General features: G+C 51.5%; 2 protein-coding genes across 7 annotated transcripts in view; one reads left to right on the top strand and one right to left on the bottom strand.

Annotated features, from left to right (window-relative positions):
* PPP1R3F (protein phosphatase 1 regulatory subunit 3F) overlaps positions 1 to 10,316 on the bottom strand; it is an 18,334-nt gene extending 8,018 nt beyond the window's left edge. For both annotated transcript variants that reach the window (XM_023201612.2, XM_023201613.2), the window contains exon 1: positions 9,186 to 10,316. In XM_023201612.2, the coding sequence (XP_023057380.1) occupies positions 9,186 to 10,177 (992 nt within the window). In that variant the 5' untranslated portion in view covers positions 10,178 to 10,316. The remainder of the gene's footprint in view (positions 1 to 9,185) is intronic.
* FOXP3 (forkhead box P3) overlaps positions 10,093 to 25,797 on the top strand; it is a 19,086-nt gene continuing 3,381 nt past the window's right edge. For 2 of the 5 annotated variants that reach the window (XM_023201619.1, XM_023201615.1), the window contains exons 1-8: positions 13,585 to 13,623; positions 13,773 to 15,419; positions 21,552 to 21,783; positions 22,515 to 22,653; positions 23,068 to 23,155; positions 23,225 to 23,329; positions 24,400 to 24,487; positions 24,693 to 24,773. In XM_023201619.1, coding sequence (XP_023057387.1) covers positions 21,574 to 21,783; positions 22,515 to 22,653; positions 23,068 to 23,155; positions 23,225 to 23,329; positions 24,400 to 24,487; positions 24,693 to 24,773 — 711 coding nt within the window. In that variant the 5' untranslated portion in view covers positions 13,585 to 13,623; positions 13,773 to 15,419; positions 21,552 to 21,573. Of the gene's footprint in view, positions 10,314 to 13,584; positions 13,624 to 13,772; positions 15,420 to 21,551; positions 21,784 to 22,311; positions 22,417 to 22,514; positions 22,654 to 23,067; positions 23,330 to 24,399; positions 24,488 to 24,692; positions 24,774 to 25,797 lie in introns of those variants that run through there. The other 3 variants (XM_023201618.1, XM_023201616.2, XM_023201617.1) reach the window with 3 other exon arrangements.

The raw sequence follows: 25,797 nt of genomic DNA, 5'->3' as shown, positions 1-25,797 counted from the left end.
ATGTACACTAAGCACAAGGCAGTCAAGAGGAATGAGGACGGACAGGTAGAAATCAGGGCCTGACACACAGCAGGAATTGAATCAACTGTAGATATTTATGGGTCTTCTTCCTCCTTCGCCAGGCCAGTCAGATCCCTGAGTGGCATAAGTCAAGTAAATTTCAGGTGGGTCCTCCCAGGGGTGGGATCTCATCATGGAGAAGTCACTGTTCTTATTCTGAAAATGAGTATCAAGTGTCTACAGATTAAGGCAAATGAGGGAAGCATTGACTAAAACATGTTCAGAGACCTGAGAGGAACTGGGGCGACTGCCTACACCTTTTTCTTCCTAAGAGGCAATGTGACGTTCTTGATACTTCTGGCAATGGATGAAACTTTTTTTTTTTTTTTTTTTTGAGATGGAGTCTCGTTCTGTCGCCAGGCTGGAGTGCAATGGCGTGATCTCAGCTCACTGCAACCTCCGCCTCCCAGGTTCAAGTGATTCTCCTACCTCAGCCTCTCAAGTAGCTGGGATTACAGGTACCCACCATACGGGGTTTCACCATGTTGGCCAGGCTGGTCTCAAACTCCTGACCTCAGGTGATCCACCCTCCTCGGCCTCCCAATGTGCTGGGATTACAGGCATGAGCCATGGCGCCCGGCCTGGTTGAAACTTTTTGAAAACCCATAACCAATTACCTTCACAGAAACAGAGTATCACCATCTGACCCCTACATAGTACCTACTATGGCATTACACACTGTTCTAAGTGTTTCACATTTTTTTAAATAAGTTTTTGGGGTTTCTTGGTTTTTGTTTTTGTTTTTTTTGTTTTTTCTTAGAGATGGGTTCTTGCTATGTTGACCAGGCTGGTCCTGAACTCCTAGACTCAAGCGATCCTCCCCATCTCAGCCTCCCAAAGTCCTAAGACTACAGGCATGAGCCACGGCGCCTGGGCAACATGTGTTAATTCAATCCTCACAACCACCCTATGAGACAGGTACTTGTAATCCTCTGAAGCAGGCAGTACTATTGTCTCCATTTTACAGAGGATAAAACAGAGGCCGAGTAAATGGCTCAAGGTCATACACTTCACATCACAACCCAAGCCTTCTGGCTCTTACCCAGTCAGCTGCTGCTTCTTGGATGAGGGAGAGGGTCTTACCCAACCCATCTCCATCCTTTCTAGAAGTACACAGAGGGAGGCATCAATACTAGACAAGATCCCTCCCTCCTCCTTCATGCAGGCTTTTCTTCGTACCTGCCTTTGCCCACATTCCCCGTTTCCCTACCTCCATGGGCCTGGGACGTGTGTGGCTAGGAGGCCACTAGACACAGAGTGGCTGCAAGAACTGCTTTCTATAAACACCCTCAGGGAGGACGCTTTAACCATATATATGGATCTAGAGTCTAGAAGGGACCATCTGTCTTTCTCTACTGTCTAGGACTCACAAATCCCACCAGAGGTACTTGAATCAGAATACTACAGGGTCTAGGGTGGGTGACTCTGGGAGCCCAGGTGCCACCTCCCACACATCACAGATGAGAAAGAGAGATTCAGAGCAAACCAGCTTGGTCCCACACCAATCCCCTCCGTGGTCCTAAAATCCAAGTCTTTGGACTTACGTCTCAACATGATTTCTGCCAGGCTGCACTGACTTACTTCTTTTTGCTGCCATAGTCCCTCACGACAGCAAACATCCTCCCCTTAGGATCTTCTAAACCAAGCCTCTTCAAGAAGGCCCACAGACAGACAGAAAGCCAGCCCTCCCACCTGTGCGCAGTAGCAGGCAAGCCTTCTCCTCCATCTGGCCTAGTCTGGACATATATTACAAACAGGCTTCTAAAAGCCACTACAGAGTCATAGATGTGAGAGAGAAAAAGGAGAACACTCAGGAAGCAGCCAGCCAGCAGGAAAAGGACTCCACAATTCAGTAGGAGGAAGGAGAAGAGAAAGAAAAACAAATACACAATCAATCCCTCAGCCCCCAGAGCACCCATTCCATGGCTGAGGAGGGCGAGAACATCCAAAAAGCAGGTCACACCATTGAGCCAATCCCAAGATCCGCAACATCGGCAGAAGCAAACAAGTCATTCTCCAAAGTCAGATACGAAAGCAGAAAGCACAAGCATGTATTGTTCACCTCCTCCACCATGGGCCCCTCTCGTTGACATACCAAGGCATTTGAAAACCTTCACATCTGTCCTTCAAAACAACACCCTTCCTTTTTACAAATGCAAAAACTAAATAAAACTCAAGGAACTGCACCTCTACACTCACTGACTACATAACCACGGTGGTAACAAACATCCCAGGAGGGCTCCACTTTGAAGAGAGTTTGATATTGTGGGCTTAAAAAGAAACAAGTATCTTTGAACCGTCTTTCACAGTAAAAACTCAAGGGCAGCTATGACTTCAATCAACATGAGGATAGTAAGAGAAATCAAGTACAAATGTATACTGACTCACTGATTGGTAACAGAGAAGAGGGGTTCTTAGAAAAATGGGGAGGGAGATTAAGAACAAAACTGTACCTGCAGTATGCCTGCTCGTTCTCAAGAAGGAAACCTGTTCTTTTGGCACCAGCCCCACAAGTACCACGTGGCATCCCCTCAAGGGCAGTGAGCCATAATGGCCAGGGCACACAGATCTGGGAAATCCTGGACATGCATCATTTGGGTGCTAGTGAGCACTAGTCAAGCTGGTGTCACCTAAAAGGGGCCATTTCAGGCCTGCACACCAGTCTCCTGGGCGTATGAATTCCTCCAGCCATCAGGAAACACAATGGCTGCCAAGCTGATAGTTCCCGAGGAGACCAGAGGGTGAGGATTTGGAAAGAGATGGTGCCGGCCCCAGCCTAGGCCAGCCGAGAAAGAACAGAAAGGTGAATCGCCAGTCACAGAGTGAGCAAGCAGGTGAGGGCTGACAAGCCCTGTGGAGAAAAGCAAAGCAGACTTTCAGAGCACTCACAGGCTGCCATTGCCACCACCACCCAAGTCCTCTGGAGCAACCCCAGCATTCATGTTTTCAAAGAATTTTGCCAGCCCAAAGTGGGTCAGGCGCTGAAACCCAAAGGGAAAGTCAACAGACCCCGGCTCCCATGTAGTCAACCTGAAGATAACGCTGACTTTCCGGGGGGACGAGTGGCTTCAGAAACCTGCCCCACGATACTCAGAATTGCAGTTACCCTGAGCCATCTGCTTTCTGAAAAGAACAGGGCTTGAAGGTGGCTGTGAAAGCCACCAAGTTATGTGGGGCACTGCTTTGCCTTCCCCAACAAGTGTGTCAGCCTCAACTCTGGGACTTGCTGGCGATCCAGTGGGGTAGAGGGAGGAGAGCAGTTTCTCGTGCCATGAGCTTCTTCAACAGTCATGACTTCGGCCATGACCCCTAGTAAGAAATCCATTCTACATCATAACCCAGCACATCCACACATGTGTAAAGAGACATATAAATAACTGAAAAACAGTTGTTCTTTGAGTGAAACAATACTTACCTTTACTGCATGTGATGAAACACTGGCATTTCTTATGCTATTTCCTTCTTTTTAATGCTTGTTGAAACCCAGTAAACTGACTTCACAACTCTTAAGGGTTAGGATCTGCAATTTTGAACAATCCCAGCTCTGCCACCGGATCAGTTGTGTGATCCGGGGCAAGATACTTAACCTCTCTGTGCCTCAGTTACCTCACCTCTAAGGAGGGGATAATACCTACATCAGTGAGTTGTTCAGCAGATCAAAGAAATATTTGAAAAGTACCTACAAAGCGCTTAACAGTAACCCCCTCCAAATTTCCATTGAGGGAAACTGAAGCTCTGAAAGGAAAGTAACTCGCCCAGTGTTGCGCTGCTGCTAAAATGCATCACCCAGCCTGGTACAGTAGCTAAGAGCTGGAGCACTAGAGCAGGACCACACAGGCTTGGATCACAGCTCTGCCATTTTCTTAGCACGTGGCCTCAGGCCTACGTCCCTAACCATAATGCCCTACCAAGTTTTCTGCAGCATAAAAGAGGATCACGTTCACATTAATTCCTCACTCTACAGACAACTAAGATGCCCCCTGACTTGTCCCGTTCAACTCCGGTTATTCTGGTTTCCCTGAGGCTGCCAACTTGGAAAGCAGGTTGGATCCCCATCCCTTCAGTTATAGGTGCACTGAAAGACAGTGGGCCTTCCTGTGCATCAGCCCTGGTGACGGACCCTGGAGACACCATGGTGAGCAAACCCAACTAGGAAGCTTACAATTCAGTATGGAGGAAGGCATTAAAAAAATACTCAAACTCATTCTTTCAACAAATATTTATTGAGCACCTGCTAAGTGCCAGGCACTGTGGCAGGCCTGCAGGAATACAGTGGTGAATGAAAGCAGACCATGTCCCTACCCCTCACGGAGCTTACAGTCTAACAGGGCAGAGAGAGTCACCCAGCAACCCCCTAATAAAGGTCTAACTACGAACTGCGGTCAGTGCCTTTAGAAAAGAAAAGAATGCCCTAGAATAAGGGTCCCTGGCCCAAACTGCAGGGTCAGGCAGGGCTTAAGGATGCTGAAAAGCAAAATGAGCAAGTGGGGAGGTAGGGGAGTGAGAGACTGCTTGGGAACCCTGTGGGAGAGGTGATGAATGCAGTCCCCGACAAGGTGAGTTTGAGAATTATTTGGGCCATCAGTCAAGTGGAGACGCCAAGTTTGGATACATGAAGCTAAGGGAAAAGCCAGGAGAAAGAGAAGGGCCAGAGAGTTGAGAGGAAAACCGGCAGAATGTGGTCTCAAGGCAAGGGAAGACAAAGTGTTTTAAGTAGGAGTGGTCAACCACTTCAAGAGGAAAACCAAAAAACCACCTGCAGAATCTGGCAGATGCTGGGGGCTAACCCTTACATGGCGTGAGCAAGTGCAGAAGGCAAGTACAGGCAACTCTTTGCAGGGGTCGGCAGTGAAGGGGAGGGTGATGAGGTGTTGGCCAGAAGCAGGAGGGAGGGAAGGAGGGGTCAGCGGAGACACAAAGGATGCTGGCACCGGTAAAAGTCAATAGAGGATCAAGCGAGGAGGGCAGCAGAAAACCTGCCAGGAGAGAAAAGGTGACTGATGAGGTCAGATTCTAGAGCAAGTGGCAGAAACTGGGACCCAGAGCATAGGAGGGAGAAGTGGCCTAAGCAAGAAGGGACTCCTCCTCATCGGTAACACAGGGGAGGGAAATCAGCGTGCACACTTGGGGGCCGCAAGTTATAGGGAGTTCCATTCTTATGGCTTCTGTTTTGTTTTTTGAAGCAGGAGAAAAAGTCTGAAGGTAAAGAACATTTGAAAGAGTCACTTGAGAGGAGAAACAAGAGTGGATCAGAAAAATATAGAACTGCTAGACAGGGTGGCCGATGACCCTCTATTGGTGGCGATGCTCATCTGCTCTGCCACGGGACATTCTCTAACCAAACTCCACACCTGCTGGGCTGATGAGTGCTACGAAAAAGCTGGGGGCCTAAGGATGCTGGGGTAGACAGCTCCCCTGGGGAAGTCCTCTTAGAACTGAGGGATCAACACTGGAGGAGAATGCAAGGGGTACGGAATAAAAGTTCCTGGTGAAGGAAACAGCAGGGGCAAAGGCCCTGCAGCAGAAAGGAGCAAGGCCCTTTGGAGTAACAGAAAGACCACGGTGACAGGAGCTCAGAAAGAGCACTGGTGTAAGACTAGAAGCCAGTGGAGGCCAGACTGGGGGATGGGACGGGAGGGTGCTTGAAGACCATGGTGAGACCTTCTTGCTCTTTACTTTTAAGAGGAATAGGACACTTCCGAAGGGTAGTGTCAAGTGCCAAGGAAGATCAGGAGGGCTTTTCCCCACACCGGCCCTAGGACTTTGGACTTTGGGAGCCTCAGTTTGCTCATCCAGGAAAGAGAAATTTAAAACCCTCTACTTCACAGGGAATGTTGTCGGAATTAAACCAGACCTTGCATGAAAATACAGTACTCAGTGAAGTGCCTGGCCAAGAGCAGGGGCTCAGCCAGGTCTCATACAACAAATCCTCTGTACCCCATCCCACAAGCCCTGTGACCTCTTAGGACCACTCTGCATCTCTTTCCCTGCTGGAAACTAGCACTGTGCCCAGCACACAGTAGGCCCTCAATAAATGCTTATTGATTAATCATCTCTAAGCTTTAGAGTTATCAAATGCCTGGTCCAGCAACCCAGGGAAAACAGAAAGCAGCCATTTGGGTTTCTGAACTATATCCTGATGGCTACCACGGACTTCTCCCATGCCCTCACCTGATGTGTCTGTGCTCAGTGCACAGTGGGCCTGCAGCCAACATTTCCTAAACAGGAAGCCCTCTATGATAGGGCTCCCACAGGTAAGGGATATACCCTGAGATCCTCCACCATTTCCCAAGAGGGCTAGGTCACCAAGGGTGGCTAGTCTTCAGCAGCGCTGCAAGTCACTGGCAGCACACAGGTTCTAAAACAATAATATGTTGAAATGTACTCGCCAAGAAAGCCACCGACCTACAAAAAAAACCCTTATCGCTGATCTTGCAATGAGCACCAACCTCCCCTTTGCAAGAGCTGAGATCGAAAGATAAAGAAGCTATCAAAAAGCCATCTGCCCACTTAAAATAATATCACAAGTCATGTTAGGAACCACAGACCTGGGGCCAGATACCAAAACAATTGTCTGAACAGGCTGCTTCAATTTCTCCTTAAAACCACCCATGTATCTTAAAAGAAAAACACCCTCTCCACCCACCTTGGCCCCGCAAGGTTTTGATTTCTCTGTTCTCTGTCTTTCACACTCTTTAAAATGACCAAACTCCTTTACCCAAACTGTCGCATCTTACAGACAGAGTTCCCATGACAGCCGGCGGGGATGACAGCTTGGGAAAGTGACAGAAATGAAGGTGGCTCTGGGGCACTGGACCTGCTCAGTATCTTCATCTGGGTGGTGGTTACACAAGTGCATACATATGTACAAATCCGCTGGGCTATACACGGAATATCAGTATACTTTATGTAGGTATACCTCAATAAAGCAAAAAAAGGTAAAAGGAAAACATGACATGCTGGGAACACCAAGAGTGAAATACAGAATTTGCCCTGAATCATGCCAGGCTTTCTAGAGGATCAGTCTTAAAAAAAAAAAAAAAAAAAGATAGAAAAAAGTAAATATACATCCCTAGCATTTCTTCCCTGGCCCTGTCACTCACTAAATGAGAGGCTTTGAGCAAGCTGGCTCACCTCTCTGAGCTACCTGTCTCCCCTCTACTAAATGGGGATAATCGTAGCACCTACACAACACAGCATGCACAGCAGGCCTCATGGAGAGAATGGATCTGATGTTCATAGCACAGAAATCAGTAAATGCTGGCCAGTTATCTTTTGCAGCTACCACCATGCTTCAGTTACCTTGCCTATGTTTGCTGCATCCAATCCAATCATGCAAAGTGACTGTCATTCCCCTTAGCAGAGGAGTAAACTGAGGCAAGGCCACACAGCTGATGGGCGGAGTCGAATTTAGGAGAGGAATCCAGGAAACTGTAGGTGTGGCTCCCTAAATACTGACACCAGCTAACACCTGTATGATACTACTTTGAGCCAGACTCGGTTCTGAGCATCTTTACTCATATCCCGTAAAGTAGGTGCTATAATTCTGCTTTACAGATAAGGTTCCTGAGGAACAGTGTAGTTAAATGTGTTGGCCAAGGTCACAAGGCCAGTAAGTGGCAGCGCCAGGATTGAACCCAGGAAATCTATGCCAGAATCCACACTCTTAATGCTGTAAGACAAACCATGCTGCCTGTCCCCTTTAAATGAAGTCTCAGATTATGGTGGGGCTCACAGGTGGGTGAGTGGGTGCTTGCCTGCCTGCTCACTTACCCAGGAACATCTGCCCACCAGCCCGGAGCTAGACTTTTGTGAACTACTCACAGCCTAAGGCCTTACCAGAACCAGCAGAACCCACAAATGTCTCACTGCAGCCAGGGGCTTCTGACTGAGCATATACATACAAGGTCCAAAAAGCATTTTCCCATTTCCATTTCCAGTCCTCCCAAGAACAGGGAAATGTATGGATTTTAGGGAGAATGTAGTGATCCTGGGCCAGACTTAGGGTGACCACAAAAAGAATCAGGCCTAGCTGCTGCCCTTAAAGAACTCATAGCTTGATAGAGGAAACCTAGGGAAATCTTCTACCGGGGCCCCCTGGGGTATAACTAATCATTTCTCCGTGTCCCTGAATGATCACAGGTAGTGTGGCAAAAAAACAAGGGACAAAAACTTCAAGTCCAGTACCCATCTGGTTCTGTCTCTCTGCCAGAGCCACTGCTTTCTTGTGAGAGCACGGGCTCAGCCTCTCGCCTCCACAGGAGGACTCCAAGTAGATTACAGCATAAGAGTAGAGTGCACAGGCTTCAAGGTCAGACATGGGTGAAGTGGAAGAGCCAGGTGCCACCACTGCCTCAACCAGTTTCTCCACCTCTGGAATCCTGGTTTCCCGCTCTGTCAGAAAGAGAATCTGCTCTATTCCCCACTGGCAAAGCCCTCAATCCACACTACTATGTCACTGCAGTTCTCTCCACTCCCAGCACACTGCTGATCATTCACACCAAACTCATTTCCACCCCAGGACCTTTGCACTTGCTGTTTCCTCTACCTAAAACACCCTTGTTCCATATATGCACATAAGTGTTCTTCATCATTCAGGACTTAGTTTAAATGATAGTTTAAATGAAACGTCCTCAGAAAAATCCTCCCTGTTCCTTCTTCTACAAACTCTACCCCACCTCCCCACCGTATCTGCATAACTCTTCTTTATCATCATTAGGGACTCACCTCCTCACAGGCCCTCCCTTTAACAGCATGTCTAATACAGCCATTCCCTCCCAATCTATCCCTTTACTCCCTTCAGCAGCTTTGTCCCTATTTATCCTATCTGCTTCCTCTCTTGTTTTTTCAAACTGTCTCCCATAGGAGCCTGTATGAATCCTTGAGGGCAGGGTAGATGTCTGTCTTGTTCAGGGCTTTACAGTGGAACTCAATAAATGAATGAATAAAACCCCAGTTAAAACAGTGCCTAGCACGTTTGACCTCCATCACTCTTTGACTAACTGACTCAATGCACCCTCCTCCCTGTTCTGGAGAGCAGGCCTGAGGGGTTCCTGGGCCGGAATGCTTGTCCTCCATCCCAGACACAGCCCTGCGTTGGCGGAGGTGGCGCTGGCTGACATTACCTGCGCCTCACCGGCTTCATGCAGCTCTTCAGCTGCCTGGCCTCAGCCTCCACGGGACCCTGGCACTCGGGCTGTGGCTCCAGCTGCTGCTGCTGGGGCAGCCCTTCCGCATCAGCGGGTGAGGGAGCGGGTGCGATCCGGAGCAGGACTGTGTAGTTGCGGCCGTGGTTGTTGGCCCAGAAAGTGCCCTCGGGGGTCTCATAGCGCACCACGAAGTCGAGGCGCGCCCCATCGCCCGCGCCCTCAGCAAAGGGCAGCTGGAAGGCAAAGCGGTCAGTGCGGCCGCCGTCGTCGGGCGAGGTGGCGGACGCCTGGCCGGGGCCCGGGCCGAGCCCCGGATCCAGGATGGGATCTCCTGCTCCTGTTCCTCCCGCTCCTGCCCACGGCGGGCTGCGCGGGACGTAGCGCGCTGGGTGGTCGCAGAAGGAAGCCCAGCCGTCGTGTGAGGCCCGCACGTGCACCGCCTTCTCGAAGGAGCGGTTCAGCACGCGTACCAACCCGCGCAGCACCGGCGGGCGGCCCCCCGGCACCCACACCCCGGCACCCCCGGGAACCGCTCCGGGAGGCGGCAGCAGCGCCTCCAGCTCCACCATGACGCGCCCCAAGCGCTCCAGACGGCCCGGCGCGGGCGGCAGCGAAAATGTGGGGACCAGGTAAAACCCCCCGTCAGCGGGGACAGGGCACAGCGGCGAGGGCTCGGGGCAAGCCTCCTCTTCCTCCTCCCCTTCATCCCCATCCTCGCCATCGTCGTCCTCGTCGGCCCCGCCGCCGCCGCCATCTTGCCCGGCCGCCGCCGCCATCTTGCCCGCCCCGGGCCCGCCCCATGGCCGGTAGCGGCGCAGCTGCGCCAGCGGCAGCCCCAGGGCCTCGTCGGCGAACAGCACCCTCCGCGGGGCCACCGCCGCCTCGACCGAGGTGCGGGGCTCACCCGCGGCCGGCGAGGGGGGCGCGGAATGCCGCAGCGGGGGCTCCACAGGGGCCGTACGCGCCATATCGGCGGCGGCGGCGGCACCGACGGCACCGGCGGCGGGACCGGCGGGGGCAGGGCCTGAAGGGGCGGGCAGCCAATGGGAAGGCCAGCGCGGAGGGGTACGGCTCACGGAGGCGTAGGCGGTGAGATGAAGACAGGTATAGTAGAGGGCCAATGGGCAGCCATACGCGGATGACGTAGCAGCGAATTGAGAGCCGGAGAAGCACACAGCCAATGGGAATGCCCGGGAGTGGGCGGTGTAGGGGGCGGGATGATCGAGGAATCAATGGAGAGGCCGGATGGGGGTGGTGCGGAAATCCAGGATGAAGAAAGCAGAAGGAGACAGCTAATGCGGAAGTCTGAGCGAGAGCGGCATGTGGGCGGTGGGAAAAGTGGAATGGCTACAGGCGATGAGGGCAGCCGGGAACGAACGCAGAGGCCCACAAAGTGGGAGATCCCGCGGGTTGCGTAGGCGGTGGAATGGAAGCTAGAGACAGAGAACAGCCAATGGAGAGCCGCGCGCGGGATGACGATATAGCTGCAGCGAGCCAATGGGAAAGCTTGTGAGCGTGCACTACGGCTTTGAGGGCGGTGCCAAGGTAGAGCTAGCTAATAGGAAGGCTAAAAGGAGACCAAGAGGCGGGTGTGTCAGCGGCCACGGAGGTGGGACCATAGTGGGTCGAGCCAATGGAGGTGGAGACTGAAGGCGGGAGCGAGGACGAGAGATGGCGGATAGCCAATGAGGGAGCCAGGGTGAAGGCGGCGAGACCTTAAAGAGCAGTATGGGATGAACCAATGCCGAGGCTAAAAAGTGCAGCGGGGACGGAGGGAGGACTTGGAGGCAAGACGCGAAAACAGCAGAGCCGACGGGGGCGGTGTAGGTGGTGTGAAGGGAGGCATGAGTAGCCAATAGGGAGGCCGGAGGGGAGGACGCTGTGTAGGCAAAGAGTATGAGCTGTTGGGTGGCCGCACAGCAGGACCAAAGAACGCAGGCAGCCCTTAGGAAAAATGTGCCTGTCAGGGATGGGGTTACCCTCTCCCTAATCCTCCGTGACTCCCCATTGTCCCAGGAATACCCAGAGCCTCTGAAGGCCTAGACCACACCCTGGTGCGTGACCTAGGAAAGAGAAAAGGACTCTCCTGTTGCAGTTAAGTTACTTACTGGGTCCTCCCTGCCCAACTCCAACCTTTGCTTGAGGAGTGCCACAAGCCAAGAATGCCCCTGATTGTCAACCGCAAGCACGCTCCAGGACTTGGTACTATTGTTGAATGAATAGCCGAATAGGATATTTAACTTTCTGAAGGATTCACTTTTTAAAATTTCAGCTCAGCAAACACTGAGGCTGACTGTCCGCTACCAGAAGTCGATTGGGCATATGGGTAGCTTCTGACCAATGGAATCCCAATCAAAGCCCTGTCCTTCTTGCCCAACCTGATACTCCACACCCCACAGGGGCCTCACCTCGCTTCTTTCTGTCCCCCCATCTCTGCTCCTACTGTTCCCTCTCCCGAGTGCTGTTCCTTCTGCTTCTTCCATCTAGTGAACTCCTTTCACTCTCCTTTTGCAGTCTCACCTTTTGTAGGAGCTCAACTGCAGCTTTTGTCCGCTAAATACATCCATTCATACATTCCTTCTCCATCCTGGGAAGATTTACTGAACACCTACTGAGTGCCAGGTTCTGAGCATGCTGTTACCTCATTAGAACCTCACAGCATTCTAGGAGGGAGGTGATCCTTCCAGCAGCCCCTCTCCCCAGGTCTCCATGTCCAGGATGTCCATGAGTTAGAAAGAAATATGTTCAGTTGCAAGTAACAGAAAAATCATAAAATAATGGGGGCTTAAGCAAGATAGAACTTTATTTTTTTCTCACCTAAAAGTTCAAGCTGGCAAATAGTCCAGGGACTCCTTCCTGCCCACCTGGTTTGGGCATTGTCTGTCCTGATCTGGCTCCAAGACTTTCAGTCTTCAACAAATCCTTTTGGCTGTCTATTAAAAATATTTACCAAATCCACCCTCTTCTCACCACCTCCACTACCAGCAGTATCACCAGTCACCTAGACTACTGCAGTAACCAGCTCCTTGCTGGTCCCCTGCTTTCACATTCAGTCCCTAGACTCCATTGTACACTCAGCATTCAGGGGCTTCCTGTTAAATCCTAACACAGTTTATGTTTCTCCCTCTGCTCACAACCCTGTCATGCCTTCGTCCTCACTCAGCGTTGAAGCCAAAGTCTTTACCATGGCCTCTAAGGTCCTGTGTGGTCTAACGTCCAAGTCCCCTTTCTGACCTCACCTCCAACTTCTCTTCTTCTTGCTCTGTCCACACTAACCACACCAGCCTCTTTGTAGACCTTGAACAAATCAGGTATACTCCCACCTCAGGACCTTTGCCCTGGCTGTTTCCTTTGGAGTTCCTCAGATATCTAGCTGGTTCCCTCCCGCATCTCCTTCAAGTCTTTGTCAGAGGCCCCTGTCTCTGGGGACTTTTCCTGACCCGTTTAATCTTGCCCAGTCACCCCCAACTCCCAGCCCTCCCAGTCTCCTTCCCGAGAAGCCCTCCATGAGAGAGGATATAGTCCAGTATAGAGGCGAGGTAGCAACCTCTACCCCTCTCTGCCCTTCTGACCCCAGCCCCCATTCTGCAAGACTTGGCTTTCAGCAGCCGTAGCATTTCCCTCTCACAACCTGGGCCCTGCCCAAGGGGCCAGCTGACATTCTCGGCCACCACCTTCACTCTGTTTGCCTCCTATCTGGCCACTCTCTTTCATGGAGTGAGTGACAGTAAGGGACAGATGGTCTGGGGAAGGTGTAAGGAGAATGCAGCCCACACCTCTGATCTTGAGAGAGAAAACTAGCCCCCATTTCCAGGAGGGGACAGGTGCTGGGGCAGGGAACAAGGCCTCCGCTGATAGAACTGGCCTGGTTTATAATTACACAGGAGGTGTAGGGAACATTCCGACCCAAGTCTGCAGGGAGCAAGGGGTCATTAACCATGGGAACATCACTGCAAGGGATCATTAACCTTGGGACCATCACTGCAAGGGGTCATTAACCTTGGGACCATCACTAGAATCAGTTCCCCAGGACTTCTTCCTGACATGCATGCTCCTCACCCCCTCCCTTGCTCCCTCCCACATGCTGTGACATCTGTTAAACACCTGCTGTACACGGGGTCCCTGCAGGCCTTCAAGCAGGGGACCTCATCCCACCTTGGTGCCTCCCCTGGCTGTCCAACACACCCAAGCCATTTTTGGGTCTCAGATGTGTCCCACCAACTCAGAAGTCTCAACCAGTGAAAGTTTTGTTTTGAACTAATGGTAGGGAGGGTTGGGTACTTTTTTTTTTTTTTTTTTTAATTGTTGTTGGCTGATTTTTTTAAGGTCTTTTTTTTTTCTTCTTTTTTTTTTTTTTTTTTTCTTGTCTTCACAAAGCCAGGCCATCAGGCCCACTCTGGGCTTTTCCAGAAGGGTGAGTCTGAGTTGAGGAAAGAGGCCCTCGTTTTTATGAGGGCTTAGAAGGTTGGGGGAGGAAAGGGGGCAAAGGGGTGAAGGGGTGGGTCTTGGCCACCAGATTTGTACCATGTAAATAAAAAGCCCTTTCCAATTTCTCTTCCCCAGGTCTGAAGCCAGTCTTGTAGAGCGCTGGAGTGGACGTTGGACAACTAGAACCCTGGGCTTTGCAGGGTGCTGGCAGCTGGAAGTCTCCACCACGGCCTGTCAGGAGAAGCCCCTGGGGGCTGGTCTACCATGCTGACCAGTGGTTGGATAGAGTGCCTGCTGAGGTCAAGAAATGCAGCCGCCAATTCCCGGACAACCTAAAAACCTCATAAGCTTCAAGTCTCCAAGGACTCTCCAAATCCCAGGATCTCCCTGTCATCACATCCTAGAATTTAAAACCTGAGACCATCGAGTTCAGGAAAACTTGGGGATTTCAAAGCCCAGCACCAAAGAAAGCAGGACCCACACTCGCCAGCTCTGTGATCTTGGGCAAGTTGCTTGACTACTTATACCTCCATTTTCCTCATCTGTATAACAGCAATACAATAATAATGAGATGGAGCTCAAGGGGCCATGGTGAGGTTTGAACATGATCACTTGTGAGACATGTTCAGCACTGTATCTGACCCATGGAAAATTCAAGATAAACATCAGCTACTGAGATGATGGCGGATATTTGGAATCCTAAATCCTTGGAATCTGGGGCTTTTCAAGGCAAAAGATCCCAAAGGCTGAGGGCCTCAGAAGCATCAGGCCATGATGTTCCTGAAACAAGAGGGTCAGGGTCCCAGTGGGCCTCTGGGCTTCTTCGTGAGGATGGATGCATTAATACTGGGGACCTGCTAGGGACCTTCCCAGCGGGACAGTGGCTGGGTCAGGGCACTCAAGCCCTAAAACGTGATGAGGCGAGACTTTTCTCTCTTTCCTCATTCAGTAACTATCAGTAGATTCTGGGAGCCAGGGATTCTCCGACTCTTCAATTCCATGAATTGTAGGGGATGACGGTGGGCTCTCCACTTTCTCCTCCATGAAGTAACTTACATGCCCCTCACCCTCTGTGGGAGGGGTGTTGCAGGGGGTCCAGAACTCCCCTCGCTGGGTAGTTTGAGCAGTGGGGACCATATCAATTTCATCTATGGGGAAACTGAGGCCTGGAGGAGGGCGAGGCCTCTGGGAACCCAGCCCTATTCTGTCTCTTTCACTGGCATTTCCTATCCACACATAGAGCTTCAGATGCTCTCTTTCTTTCCCCAGAGACCCTCAGATATCTTCTCACTCACAGAACGGTGTCTCTGCCTGCCTCGGGTTGGCCCTCTGATTTATTTTAGTTCTTTTCCCTTGTTTTTTTTTTTTTTTTTCAAACGCTACACACTTTTGTTTTAAAAACTGTGGTTTCTCATGAGCCCTATTATCTCATTGATACCTCTCACCTCTGTGGTGAGGGGAAGAAATCATATTTTCAGATGACTCGTAAAGGGCAAAGAAAAAAACCCAAAATTTCAAAATTTCCGTTTAAGTCTCATAATCAAGAAAAGGAGAAACACAGAGAGAGAGAGAGAAAAAACTATGAGAACCCCCCCCCCACCCCGTGATTATCAGCGTACACACTCATCGAAAAAAAATTTGGATTATTAGAAGAGAGAGGTCTGCGGCTTCCACACCGTACAGCGTGGTTTTTCTTCTCGGTATAAAAGCAAAGTTGTTTTTGATACGTGACAGTTTCCCACAAGCCAGGCTGATCCTTTTCTGTCAGTCCACTTCACCAAGGTGAGTGTCCCCGCTCTCCCCTACCAGATGTGGGCCGCATTGGAGGAGATGGCAGGGAGGTAGGCACGGGGGCGTCAGGGGCCCTCTGGTACATTGGGATGTACCCAGCTACCGTGATTCCAGCCAGGTAAGGTCTTTAAAAAAATAATAATAGAATAAATGGCAGAAGACTTAAAGGTGAAGTACTTAATGCATGGGCAGGGGCAAAGCTAAATGAATTCATCAATTGATACGTAGATGGATAGGATTTTAAAAATATGTCAGCTGCCAGTCTTTATGGATTTCAGAGCTTTGAACAACTTGAAATGCTGTCCAGGTGCAACTGAAAATTTCAACTGCATCTCTCTCATCTCTTTGTCTCTTAGCTCTTGATGCCTCTCATCCTTCTCTGCCTCTCTGCTCACCCTGTCTCGCGCTTTTACGTGTTTCTCTGCCTCTCTTTCTCCCGCCATCTGTCTGTTGCTACACTCAGACTCTCTTTCCCCGCATCTCTCCTGGCCTCTGACCATCTCCCCTGTCTCTGTCTCCTCCATCTTGACTACACTCCATCGATCTCCTTTCCTCCATCTCTCCCACTCTCTTTTCTTGCCTTGCCCCCACCCTCCCGCCGTCCCAGCCAGCATCCAGCCTAGAGCTTTATACACAGCTGGCACTCAATAATAGTAATGTCACTGAGGACCTTTACATTTTATGAGAGTGAGCATCAGTTCTGTTCACCCTGGTAGCAGGATTGCAAGGTGCCAGGGCAAGCTGAGCACTTAACTGAACTTTGCTTGTATCGCTTTAGAGGAGACCCTTGGGGTGGGGGTGGGGGCAGGGAGCACTTCACGCCATTGTCAACCATGGTTTAGCTGTGTGGACCTACCCCAGGACTGCATGTGTGTGACCAGAGTCCATGTTCAGGAAGCGAGCAGGTTGTTCAGGGCTGGGATGAGCTTGATTCTGCAGGCTTAGCACAGCGTTTGGCACACAATAAGTGCTTATGAAGTGTTAGCTATTAGTATTTCTGTAACCAGATTAGAATCATGCTATATATTGGTTTTGTTCCTGCTTTATTCAATTAATAGTAGTGTTTTTGAAGCTTACTAAAAATTGTTTGAACACGTGATCTTTCCTGAGGGACAAGACTGTCCTCACATCAGCATGAACTTTGATTGATTTGACCAAGTGCCAATTGTTGGACATTCCGGTTGTTTCTTGTTTTTTTCTATAAACTTCCCTGACTGCTTCCTTGGATTCCTGAAAAGGGAGTTGCTGGGGCAAAGGGAACATGCATTTTTAAAGTTTATGACCCTCTCTGCAAATTCTCCTTCCAAAAGATTGTCCTATTTTATGTTCCCTCTACTTAACCTAACCCTGAGTGAGTATTACTATTTTTTAATTATTTCCCAACATTACAGGTAAGAAAAACACATTATCACATTGTTGAAATTTGCATCTTTTGATTACTTTTACTGTTTATTGGCCATTTGTGCTTTTTTCTTTTTTTCTTTTTTTTTTTTTTTTTTTTCTTTTTTGGTTGTCTGGTCATGTCCTTACTCCTAATAGGGTGTTCATCTTATTTTTCTCTTATTGATTTGCCACAGCTGTTTATTTGGAATGGTTATTAACCTTTCATCAGCCATACATATATAGCAGATATTTTCCCCAATTCATCATTTGTTTTTTTCTATTTGTTTATGGTGTTTTTTTGTGATGCTTATGATGGTTTTATATAGTCAAATAGGTTAGTCTTTTTTTCTGTGGCTTCTGTCTCTGGTTTTGTGCTTAGAAAGTCCTTTCCCACTTGAAAATGAGATAAATGTTCACCTATGTTGGCTTCTAGTCTCTTTTATGGCTTCATTTTTTCCATTTACTATAGAGGTTAAGAGTGTGGGTACTGGAGCCAGACTGTCTGGGACAAACCCAGCATCACCCCAAGCCCTATGTGTGATTTTTGAGCCAGGCACTTAACCTCTCCGTACCTCCATTTCCTCATATGTACTGCAACGATTATAATAGTACCTTCCTCAGGAGTCTTTGTTTAGATTAAAAATTTTAACCACAGTAAATACTTAGCACAAGGCCTGACACACAGTAAACCCAAGATCAGCATTAGGTATTAAAGCTTATATCTTGAATGGATCTGGGTATTTTAGGGTATATGATGGTGGTGACATTTCAAACTGGGCAGGGAGGGGTTGTTGGGATAATGGACTGATTATTCATTCAATAACTGTATCTTCCCTGTAATTATCTCAGACACATTTGTTAAACAATCCATCCTCCATGGTCCTCCAGTTTGAAATGCCACATTCATCACAAACTCAGTTCTCTCCATATGTGGGTCCATGTCCAAGCTTTCTATTCTGTTCTCTTCCCCAGTATCTGTTCTTATACCAGGACCACATTGTTTTGCTGATTGTTGCTTTGCAATACAATTCAATATGCAGCCATGGGCGTCCCTGGCACCTTGCCCTTCTTTATTCTTGATTATTTCAGGCAGCATCAGTTGAACCAGCCAGAGACCAGCAAATGTTCTTATTTGAGGCAATCCTCTCGCACGTATGCACTCTGGCTCTCCGTGCATGTCTCCATTTCTCTCAGTGTCTCTATCTCTCGTTCTCTCTTGCTCGCTCTTTGTGTGTGTCTCTTTGTCTCTATGTATCCCTATCTCTCAGCCAGTCCCCTGGATAGAGGGGCATTTGTCAACTTGAAGCCCTGCAGACACCTAATGACTTAACCAGACACAGTGTAGAAGGGCCTTGGCCCTCGTCTACTCCATGCCTCTCCCTGCTCAGTGTAGAAGGGCAAATTGAGGACCAGAGATCCCAGGGTCTCGCCAAAATGCAGCGGCAGAGTTGAAATCCAAGCCTAGATCTCAGGACTCTAGGTGGAACCCTGGCTCTGGCTCTCTCCTCAACTACAGGCCTCAGTTTATCCCTCAGCACCCAGAAGGGGGAAGGGGGACCTGGGCTACCATTCCCCCTTCTGCCTTCTCACACATTGAACCCCAGCTTCTCACAGGTTGGACGATCCACGATCACAGTGTGGGGCCCAGCCTCACAAGAGCTGGGCTAGGTGAGGCCCTGGGCTCCATGGGTCAGGAGGCCTAGTTGGCCAGAGCGTGGTGATGATGGAGGCATGTCAGTCAGTCAGGCTGTGTGTCCCCAGAGCTGGTGCTGGTCCCTGAAAACCTTGGTTGCGGGGCCCTTCCAGAGAGTCTGGTGATGGGCTCTGTATTGGTGAAGGCCGAGGCTTTTACAGCTCCCCCGATGAGGCCCAGACCAAAGGCACACCAGCCTCAACCACCTCCTCCCCGTTGCCATCTCTGGCGGAGTGGCCATGTATTTGGGAATGTTATTCCAGAGTGGACAGGGAGACTGAGGCCCTGGGGAGGCTAGCTGTGGTTCCAGGTCTGGTAGGCAAGAGGCCCTATAAAGCAGCAAGCTACCTGACTTTCAGGTGGTTCCAGGGAGTTTGGATACCAGGGACACTGGCCCTACACATACTGAGACATTGGGACCATAGACCCCACAGTCTGTGGTTTTGAGATTCTAGGATCCTTTAAATCTAAGAAATGCTGCTCTATAATTCTGAAGTCCTGGTGTTATACTATTTGAAGACCCCAGGGGTCCCAGTGTCTGTGGAGCCTGCCTGGCACTCTCAGAGCTTCAAACCTGGGTCTTCTCCACAATCCAAGAAGGGCCAGATCTACAGAGCTAGAGGCTTGTCACGGTGGCCAGATGGACATCACCTACCACATCCACTAGCACCCACGTCACCCCACCTGGGCCAAGCCTGCTGCAGGACAGGGCAGCCAATTCTCGGAACGAAACCTGTAGGGTGGGGTATCTGCCCTCTTCTCTTCCTCCGTGGTGTCGATGAAGCCCGGTGCATCCGGCCGCCATGACGTCAATGGCGGAAAAATCTGGGCAAGTCGGGGGCTGTGACAACAGGGCCCAGATGCAGACCCCGATATGAAAACATAATCTGCGTCCCAGAAACATCCCCCATGCAGCTTCTGAGAAACCCAGTCAGAAAGGGATGTCCCAACAGACAGTGCAGGAAGCCGGCTGCCCAGCCCGGCCTTCTAGGTCCCCTACCCCCAGACAGATCATCTCCACATCCCTGTCTGAGAATGTATCTATGCTTCGCTGAGTCAGGCCATCCCACATGTGTTTGGGGAGAATTCTTAGCTCTGGCCAAGTGTCCAGGCAGCTTCAGAAGTGACCGCAGGCCAGCCGCATGGGCCAGGCCAGAATGGTGGAAAACATCCATTTGCACCAAAATTGGTATTAGTTTGTTCTGGCTGCTATAACAAAGTACCACAACTGAGTGGCTTCAGCAACAGAAATTGATCATCTCACAGTTCTGGAGGCTGGAGTCCAAGATCAAGGTGTTGCCAGGGTTGGTTCCTTCTGGGGGCCGTGAGGGAGAAGCTGTTCCAGGCCTCTCCCCCAGCTTCTGGTGGTTGCTGGCAATCTTTGTTATTCCTCGGCTTGAAGGAGCATCACCCCATCTCTGGCTTCATTCATTCACTCACCTTCTCATCTCACCAGTGCTCTCCCAGGCCCTTGTTTGGAGCCTCCACAGACCCACACTCCTGTTTCTCACGAAGTAATGTTCTAAGCCCCCAGGAGACTAAGAACTTAATACCTGGATTCTCACACTCATCTCCCTCAGCACCACAGCTCTGTCAACCCCCAGGAGGTGACAGCAAAGAAAGGAAGGAGCAACTGCTCCCCCAGAACCCTTCCGTACTCCCCCGGGCTGCTCTCAGCAGCTGTGTGCCCAACTCAGTGCTGTGAGGTGGAACAGAGAGATGGAGACACACAGACACACACATACACACACCAGAGAGTTTATAAAATGTGCACACAGAAACACTTCCTAAAGAAAGTGGAGTTCTCAAGTCACTATGGGACTATGGAACTCGGCATCTGAGCATCCCCTTCTGTAATAATGGGGTTGGCTGGGCAGTCCCTTCCAGCTCTGGCTTCCTCTCAGACCAGGATTACAGGATCCTGAAAAGCCAGTGCTTCCCTCGGGGAGTGGAAGATTCTGGGGCTCAACAGAGGGGCCCGGAGCCATTGTGGAGGGCTTTCAAGGTGAGGACAAGAGAAGAGCAGGCCTTGCGTGGCTTGGACAGGGGAACAGGAGAAGGAGTGGGCATTTGAGGCAGGGTGAGTAGGATGAGCCAGGCTTGAGGGCCAGAAATTGAAGTGAACTCTGATGGGGATTGGGTTGAGAAGCTTCTACAGGCCCCAACTCAAGAGACCCTGTCTCTCCTCCTCTCTGTCACTTGCCATGCTGGATCCGTGCATGATCACACTCCTGGACTCGCCTCCTTGCCCTGACATCCAGACTCCCGTATTCAGCTGCCCCCTCAGCTCCTCCACTCACACACCTAATGCCAGACTCTTCATGTCTATCCACACCTGCACTTTTGCCCCCAATCCAACTCCCTGCCATGTCCCCCATCTCAGGTAATGTCAGCTCAGTCCTTCCAGCTGCTCAAGCTAAAGCCCATGTTACTCTGACCCTCCCTCTTACCCACTACATCCAAGCTGCCAAGTCTCAGAATCTACCTACTTCTCACCTTCTCCACCGCCACCAGCCCATTCTGTGCCAGCATCATCATTTGCCAGGACTATTGCAATAGCCTCCTCACTAGCTCCACTCCCAGCAGCCAGATGAATCTTTTGAGGCCATGCCTAATCACTGGGGCAAAATAGAACTCCCAGGAGAAAGTCCAAGACCAGCTCCAGCAACATGAGCAAACACAGCCTGTGCAGGGTGCGGGAGGGCCGGAGGCCTGAGGTTTGAAACAGCTCTTAAGTGGAGGGAGAAACAACCATTGCCCTCATAGAGGACACATCCACACCAGGGCTGTGCTAGCGTGGGCAGGCAAGCCAGGTGCTGGACCTCTGCATGTGGGGCATGTGTGGGTATGCATGTGTACCTGTGTTCTTGGGGGGTGCGTGTGTGTGTGTGTGTGTGTCCACAGCCGGGGTGCAGCTGTGGGACCCCTCGGGACATGTCCCAGCCAATGCCTGCTCTGACCAGAGGGGTGTCCACGTGGTTCAGGTGGTCGAGTATCTTATACCGCCCTAGCACATGTGTGACTCCTTTCCCCTATTGTCTACACAGCCTGCCCTTGGACAAGGACCCGATGCCCAACCCCAGGCCAGGCAAGCCCTCGGCCCCTTCCTTGGCCCTTGGCCCATCCCCAGGAGCCTCGCCTAGCTGGAGGGCTGCGCCCAAAGCCTCAGACCTGCTGGGGGCCCGGGGCCCTGGGGGAACCTTCCAGGGCCGAGATCTTCGAGGCGGGGCTCATGCCTCCTCTTCCTCCTTGAACCCTATGCCACCATCGCAGCTGCAGGTGAGGCCCTGGGCCCAGGATGGGGCAGGCAGGGTGGGGTACCTGGACCTACAGGTGCCGACCTTTACTGTGGCACCGGGCGGGAGGGGGGGCTGGCTGGGGCACAGGAAGTGGTTTCTGGGTCCCAGGCAAGTCTGTGACTTATGCAGATGTTGCAGGGCCAAGAAAGTCCCCACCTGCCAGGCCTCAGAGATTGGAGGCTCTCCCCGACCTCCCAATCCCTGTCTCAGGAGAAGAGGAAGCCATATTATAGTCCCCTGGGCATAGCTATGTGTCCCCATCCCCATGTGACAAGAGGAGAGGACTGGGGCCAAGGAGGTGAGGTGACAGGGTCGAGGCCAGCTCTGCGACTTATTAGCTGTTTGATCTTTAAAAAGTTACTCAATCTCCATGAGCCTCAGTTTCCACACGTATAAAAGGGGGACGATCATAGCATCTACCATGTGGGCTTGCAGTGCAGAGTATATGAATTAGACACAGAACACTGAGGATCAGGATGGCCTCTCACCCACCTGCCTTTCTGCCCAGCTGCCCACACTGCCCCTAGTCATGGTGGCACCCTCCGGGGCACGGCTGGGCCCCTTGCCCCACTTACAGGCACTCCTGCAGGACAGGCCACATTTCATGCACCAGGTATGGACGGTGAATGGGCAGGGAGGAGGGAGCAGGTGGGAGAACTGTGGGGAGGGACCCCGAGCCAGGCTGAACCACAGCCCACATGTGCCCCCCAGCTCTCAACGGTGGATGCCCACGCCCGGACCCCTGTGCTGCAGGTGCACCCCCTGGAGAGCCCAGCCATGATCAGCCTCCCACCACCCACCACTGCCACTGGGGTCTTCTCCCTCAAGGCCCGGCCTGGCCTCCCACCTGGTAACACCTCAGCCCATACTCCATGGCTTCACAGAACCCCTGGGTCCCCAGATCCTTGGCCGTGAGCAGTGTAGGCTATTCTGAATTGCAGTCCTCTGAGGGTCAAAGGTGTCAGGTCTCAGAGGCTTGGAAACTCCAACCTCCAAAAAATGTCAGGTGCAGAACCTTAAAGATGCAGAATGTCAAAATCACGAAACCACAGAGCTTTACAAAGCTAGTCAAAATGTCAGCACCTGCGAATGGCCGTCTTTAAGCTTCTCTGCCAGAAGCCTGGGACTTTGGGGACAGCAGAGCCCCCTGGGAGTCAGGGTTTTTGAGGCTCAGGAGGGTGGGAAGCTCAAAATGAGAGGCCTTGTGGGTCAAGCTCCAGAGCCCAGCCCACAGCCTCCAGAGATGCCCTGTCCCCACCCACAGGGATCAACGTGGCCAGCCTGGAATGGGTGTCCAGGGAGCCAGCACTGCTCTGCACCTTCCCAAATCCCGGTGCACCCAGGAAGGACAGGTCAGTGGACAGGGCTGGGAAGGATCCTCACCCTCCTATCCCCTCCCCTGACACCCTCTATCCCCCCAGCACCCTTTCGGCCATGCCCCAGAGCGCCTACCCACTGCTGGCAAATGGTGTCTGCAAGTGGCCCGGATGTGAGAAGGTCTTCGAAGAGCCAGAGGACTTCCTCAAGTGAGTGGCCCAGGCCTGTGCCAGTACACTGGCCCTGGCTTGTGGGGAGAGGTCTGGGGTACAGATCTCAGCCCAGGCTTAATCCCAATAAGTAGTAAGATGAGAGAGCTAAACTCTTGAGACTGTGGGTTCAAATCCCAGCTCCATCCCTGACTGGCTGTGTGACCTTGGACAAATTACTTAGCTTCTCTGGACCTCAGTTTCCCCATATGTATAATAAGAAACATTTGTTCTGTTATTTACCCCCATTTTACAGACAAGGAGACTGAGGCCAAAGAGGTTAAGTGTCTTGATCAAAATCTCCCAGTTCCTGAGTGACAGATCTGGGATTTGAACCCATGCAGCCAGGCTCCAGATTCTGCACTCCTAACTGCTTTGCCCTGCTACTCCTCATGCCAACATGCCAGCCTTATTCTACTGTCCCCAAAGTTCTAGCTCCTCTAGATGGCTGCTGCTGCCTCCCCTCAGTCCCCCCATGTCTCTCTCTCTCTCTCACACACACACATTGCACACAACCCTTAGCAGCAACCCCGCATGTCCTGTCCTCCTTGCAGCCAGGCCTTTGCACAGGCCGTCCCCTCCACCCGGAATGCCTTGCCCACTGTCACCTCCCTGGCCCATTCTCAGCTCACCACACTTCCAATATTATCTCCAGCACCCTGGCCAGGCTCAAGCGGTGAGCTCAGGCCTGACATGCAGTAGGTGCCAAGTGGCATGTGTTAAGGGAATGAGGAGTATGAGACAGAGACTGAGATAGAGAGGGGAGAGGAGCATGCCGGGCGCGGTGGCTCAAGCCTGTAATCCCAGCACTTTGGGAGGCCGAGAGGGGCAGATCACGAGGTCAGGAGATCAAGACCATCCTGGCTAACACGGTGAAACCCCGTCTCTACTAAAAACTACGAAAAACTAGCCGGGCGAGGTGGGTCTCAAAAAAAAAAAAAAAGGGGGGGGGGAGAGGAGCTAGGGCTCAAACGAGAGACCTCCCAGAGGGTCTGGGCCCTCCCCATTCAGAGCATTGGGCCAGGCCAGGCCTGTCATGGTCACCTGCATGGAATCTTCTCCCTACTTAGGCACTGCCAAGCAGACCATCTTCTGGATGAGAAGGGCAGGGCACAATGTCTCCTCCAGAGAGAGATGGTACAGTCTCTGGAGCAGCAGGTAATGCCAGGGCAGTGGGGGGTAGGGGACAGGGATAGTACACAAAACCTTCTGTCCACCATGTACCAGAAACCAAGTTCACCTGGGACGAGGGCTGATATAAAGGAAGGAAGAGGAATGGGCACTCCCAGGGAATACCATAGCCTGGGCAAAGATGTGGCAGAGAAGGGCCAGGCTGAGGCCTCATGTTTGTGCCATTTCACAGCTGGTGCTGGAGAAGGAGAAGCTGAGTGCTATGCAGGCCCACCTGGCTGGGAAAATGGCACTGACCAAGGCTTCATCTGTGGTGAGCGACCCCAGGACTGGTGGTGGCAGACTCAGACTGCTGGGGGGCAGAGAGGAGGTCTGCAGGGTGCAGGGAACTTAACCTCACATGCAGGTCCTGAGAGCTAGGGTCCCCTGTCCCCAGCTCCAAACATGCCCAGACCTAGAAATCTGTCCCCCTCCACTTACAAACCCTCTGACCCTAAGATCCCCAAACACTGTGATCCTGAGTTGTCAAAGCAAATGCAAATAGTCAAAGACTTTCCAGACGCAGGCTGTGCGCCAGCAGGACCAGCTGTGTAACCTGCAGGGCCCCTTGTTCAGATTTCAAGATGGCGACCACAGAGCATTAAACAAAGCACAGGGTGCCACATAACCACACAGGTCACACACCCATGAACCCAGCCCTGGAGGCCAGGCACTGTTTTTGAGTGCTTTGCTGGTGGTAGTTTATTTCTCATGATGCCAATGTACAGATGAGGAAAATTGAGGCCAGGGAGGTTTAGGTGACCTTCCCAAGGTCACGATTGAGTGGTAAAGAGCCCTATTCAACCCCAGCTCATGGTCTCAGCATCAGTGGCCACATACGACATCCACACCTGCGCTCTAATAAATATGGCTCATGCTGTTTTGTGGGATTCCACTTCAGACTGGAATTTAGAAGAGGGCGTCTTTGCTTTGGAAAACACTGATTTAAAAATAAAGTGGGGCCAGGTGCAGTGTGGCTCACGCTTGTAATCCTAGCACTTTGGGAGGCCGAGGCAGGTGGATCACATGAGGTCAGGAGTTCGAGACCAGCCTGGCCAACATGGTGAAACCCCGTCTCTACCAAAAATACAAAAATTAGCTGGGCATAGTGGTGGGCACCTGTAGTCCCAGCTATTTGGGAGGCTGAGGCTGCTTGAACCTAAAAAATTAGCCAGGCGTGGTGGCGGGTGCCTATAGTCCCAGCTACTGGGAGGCTGAGGCAGGAGAATGTCATGAACCCTGGAGGTGGAACTTGCAGTGAGCTGAGATCGCGCCACTGCACTCCAGCCTGGGTGGCA

Source organism: Piliocolobus tephrosceles, chromosome 12 (genome assembly GCF_002776525.5).
Source record: "Piliocolobus tephrosceles isolate RC106 chromosome 12, ASM277652v3, whole genome shotgun sequence".
Taxonomy (NCBI): Eukaryota; Metazoa; Chordata; class Mammalia; order Primates; family Cercopithecidae; genus Piliocolobus; species Piliocolobus tephrosceles.
Note: the sequence above shows the minus strand (reverse complement) of the source record. Positions and strands in the feature narration are given on the sequence as shown.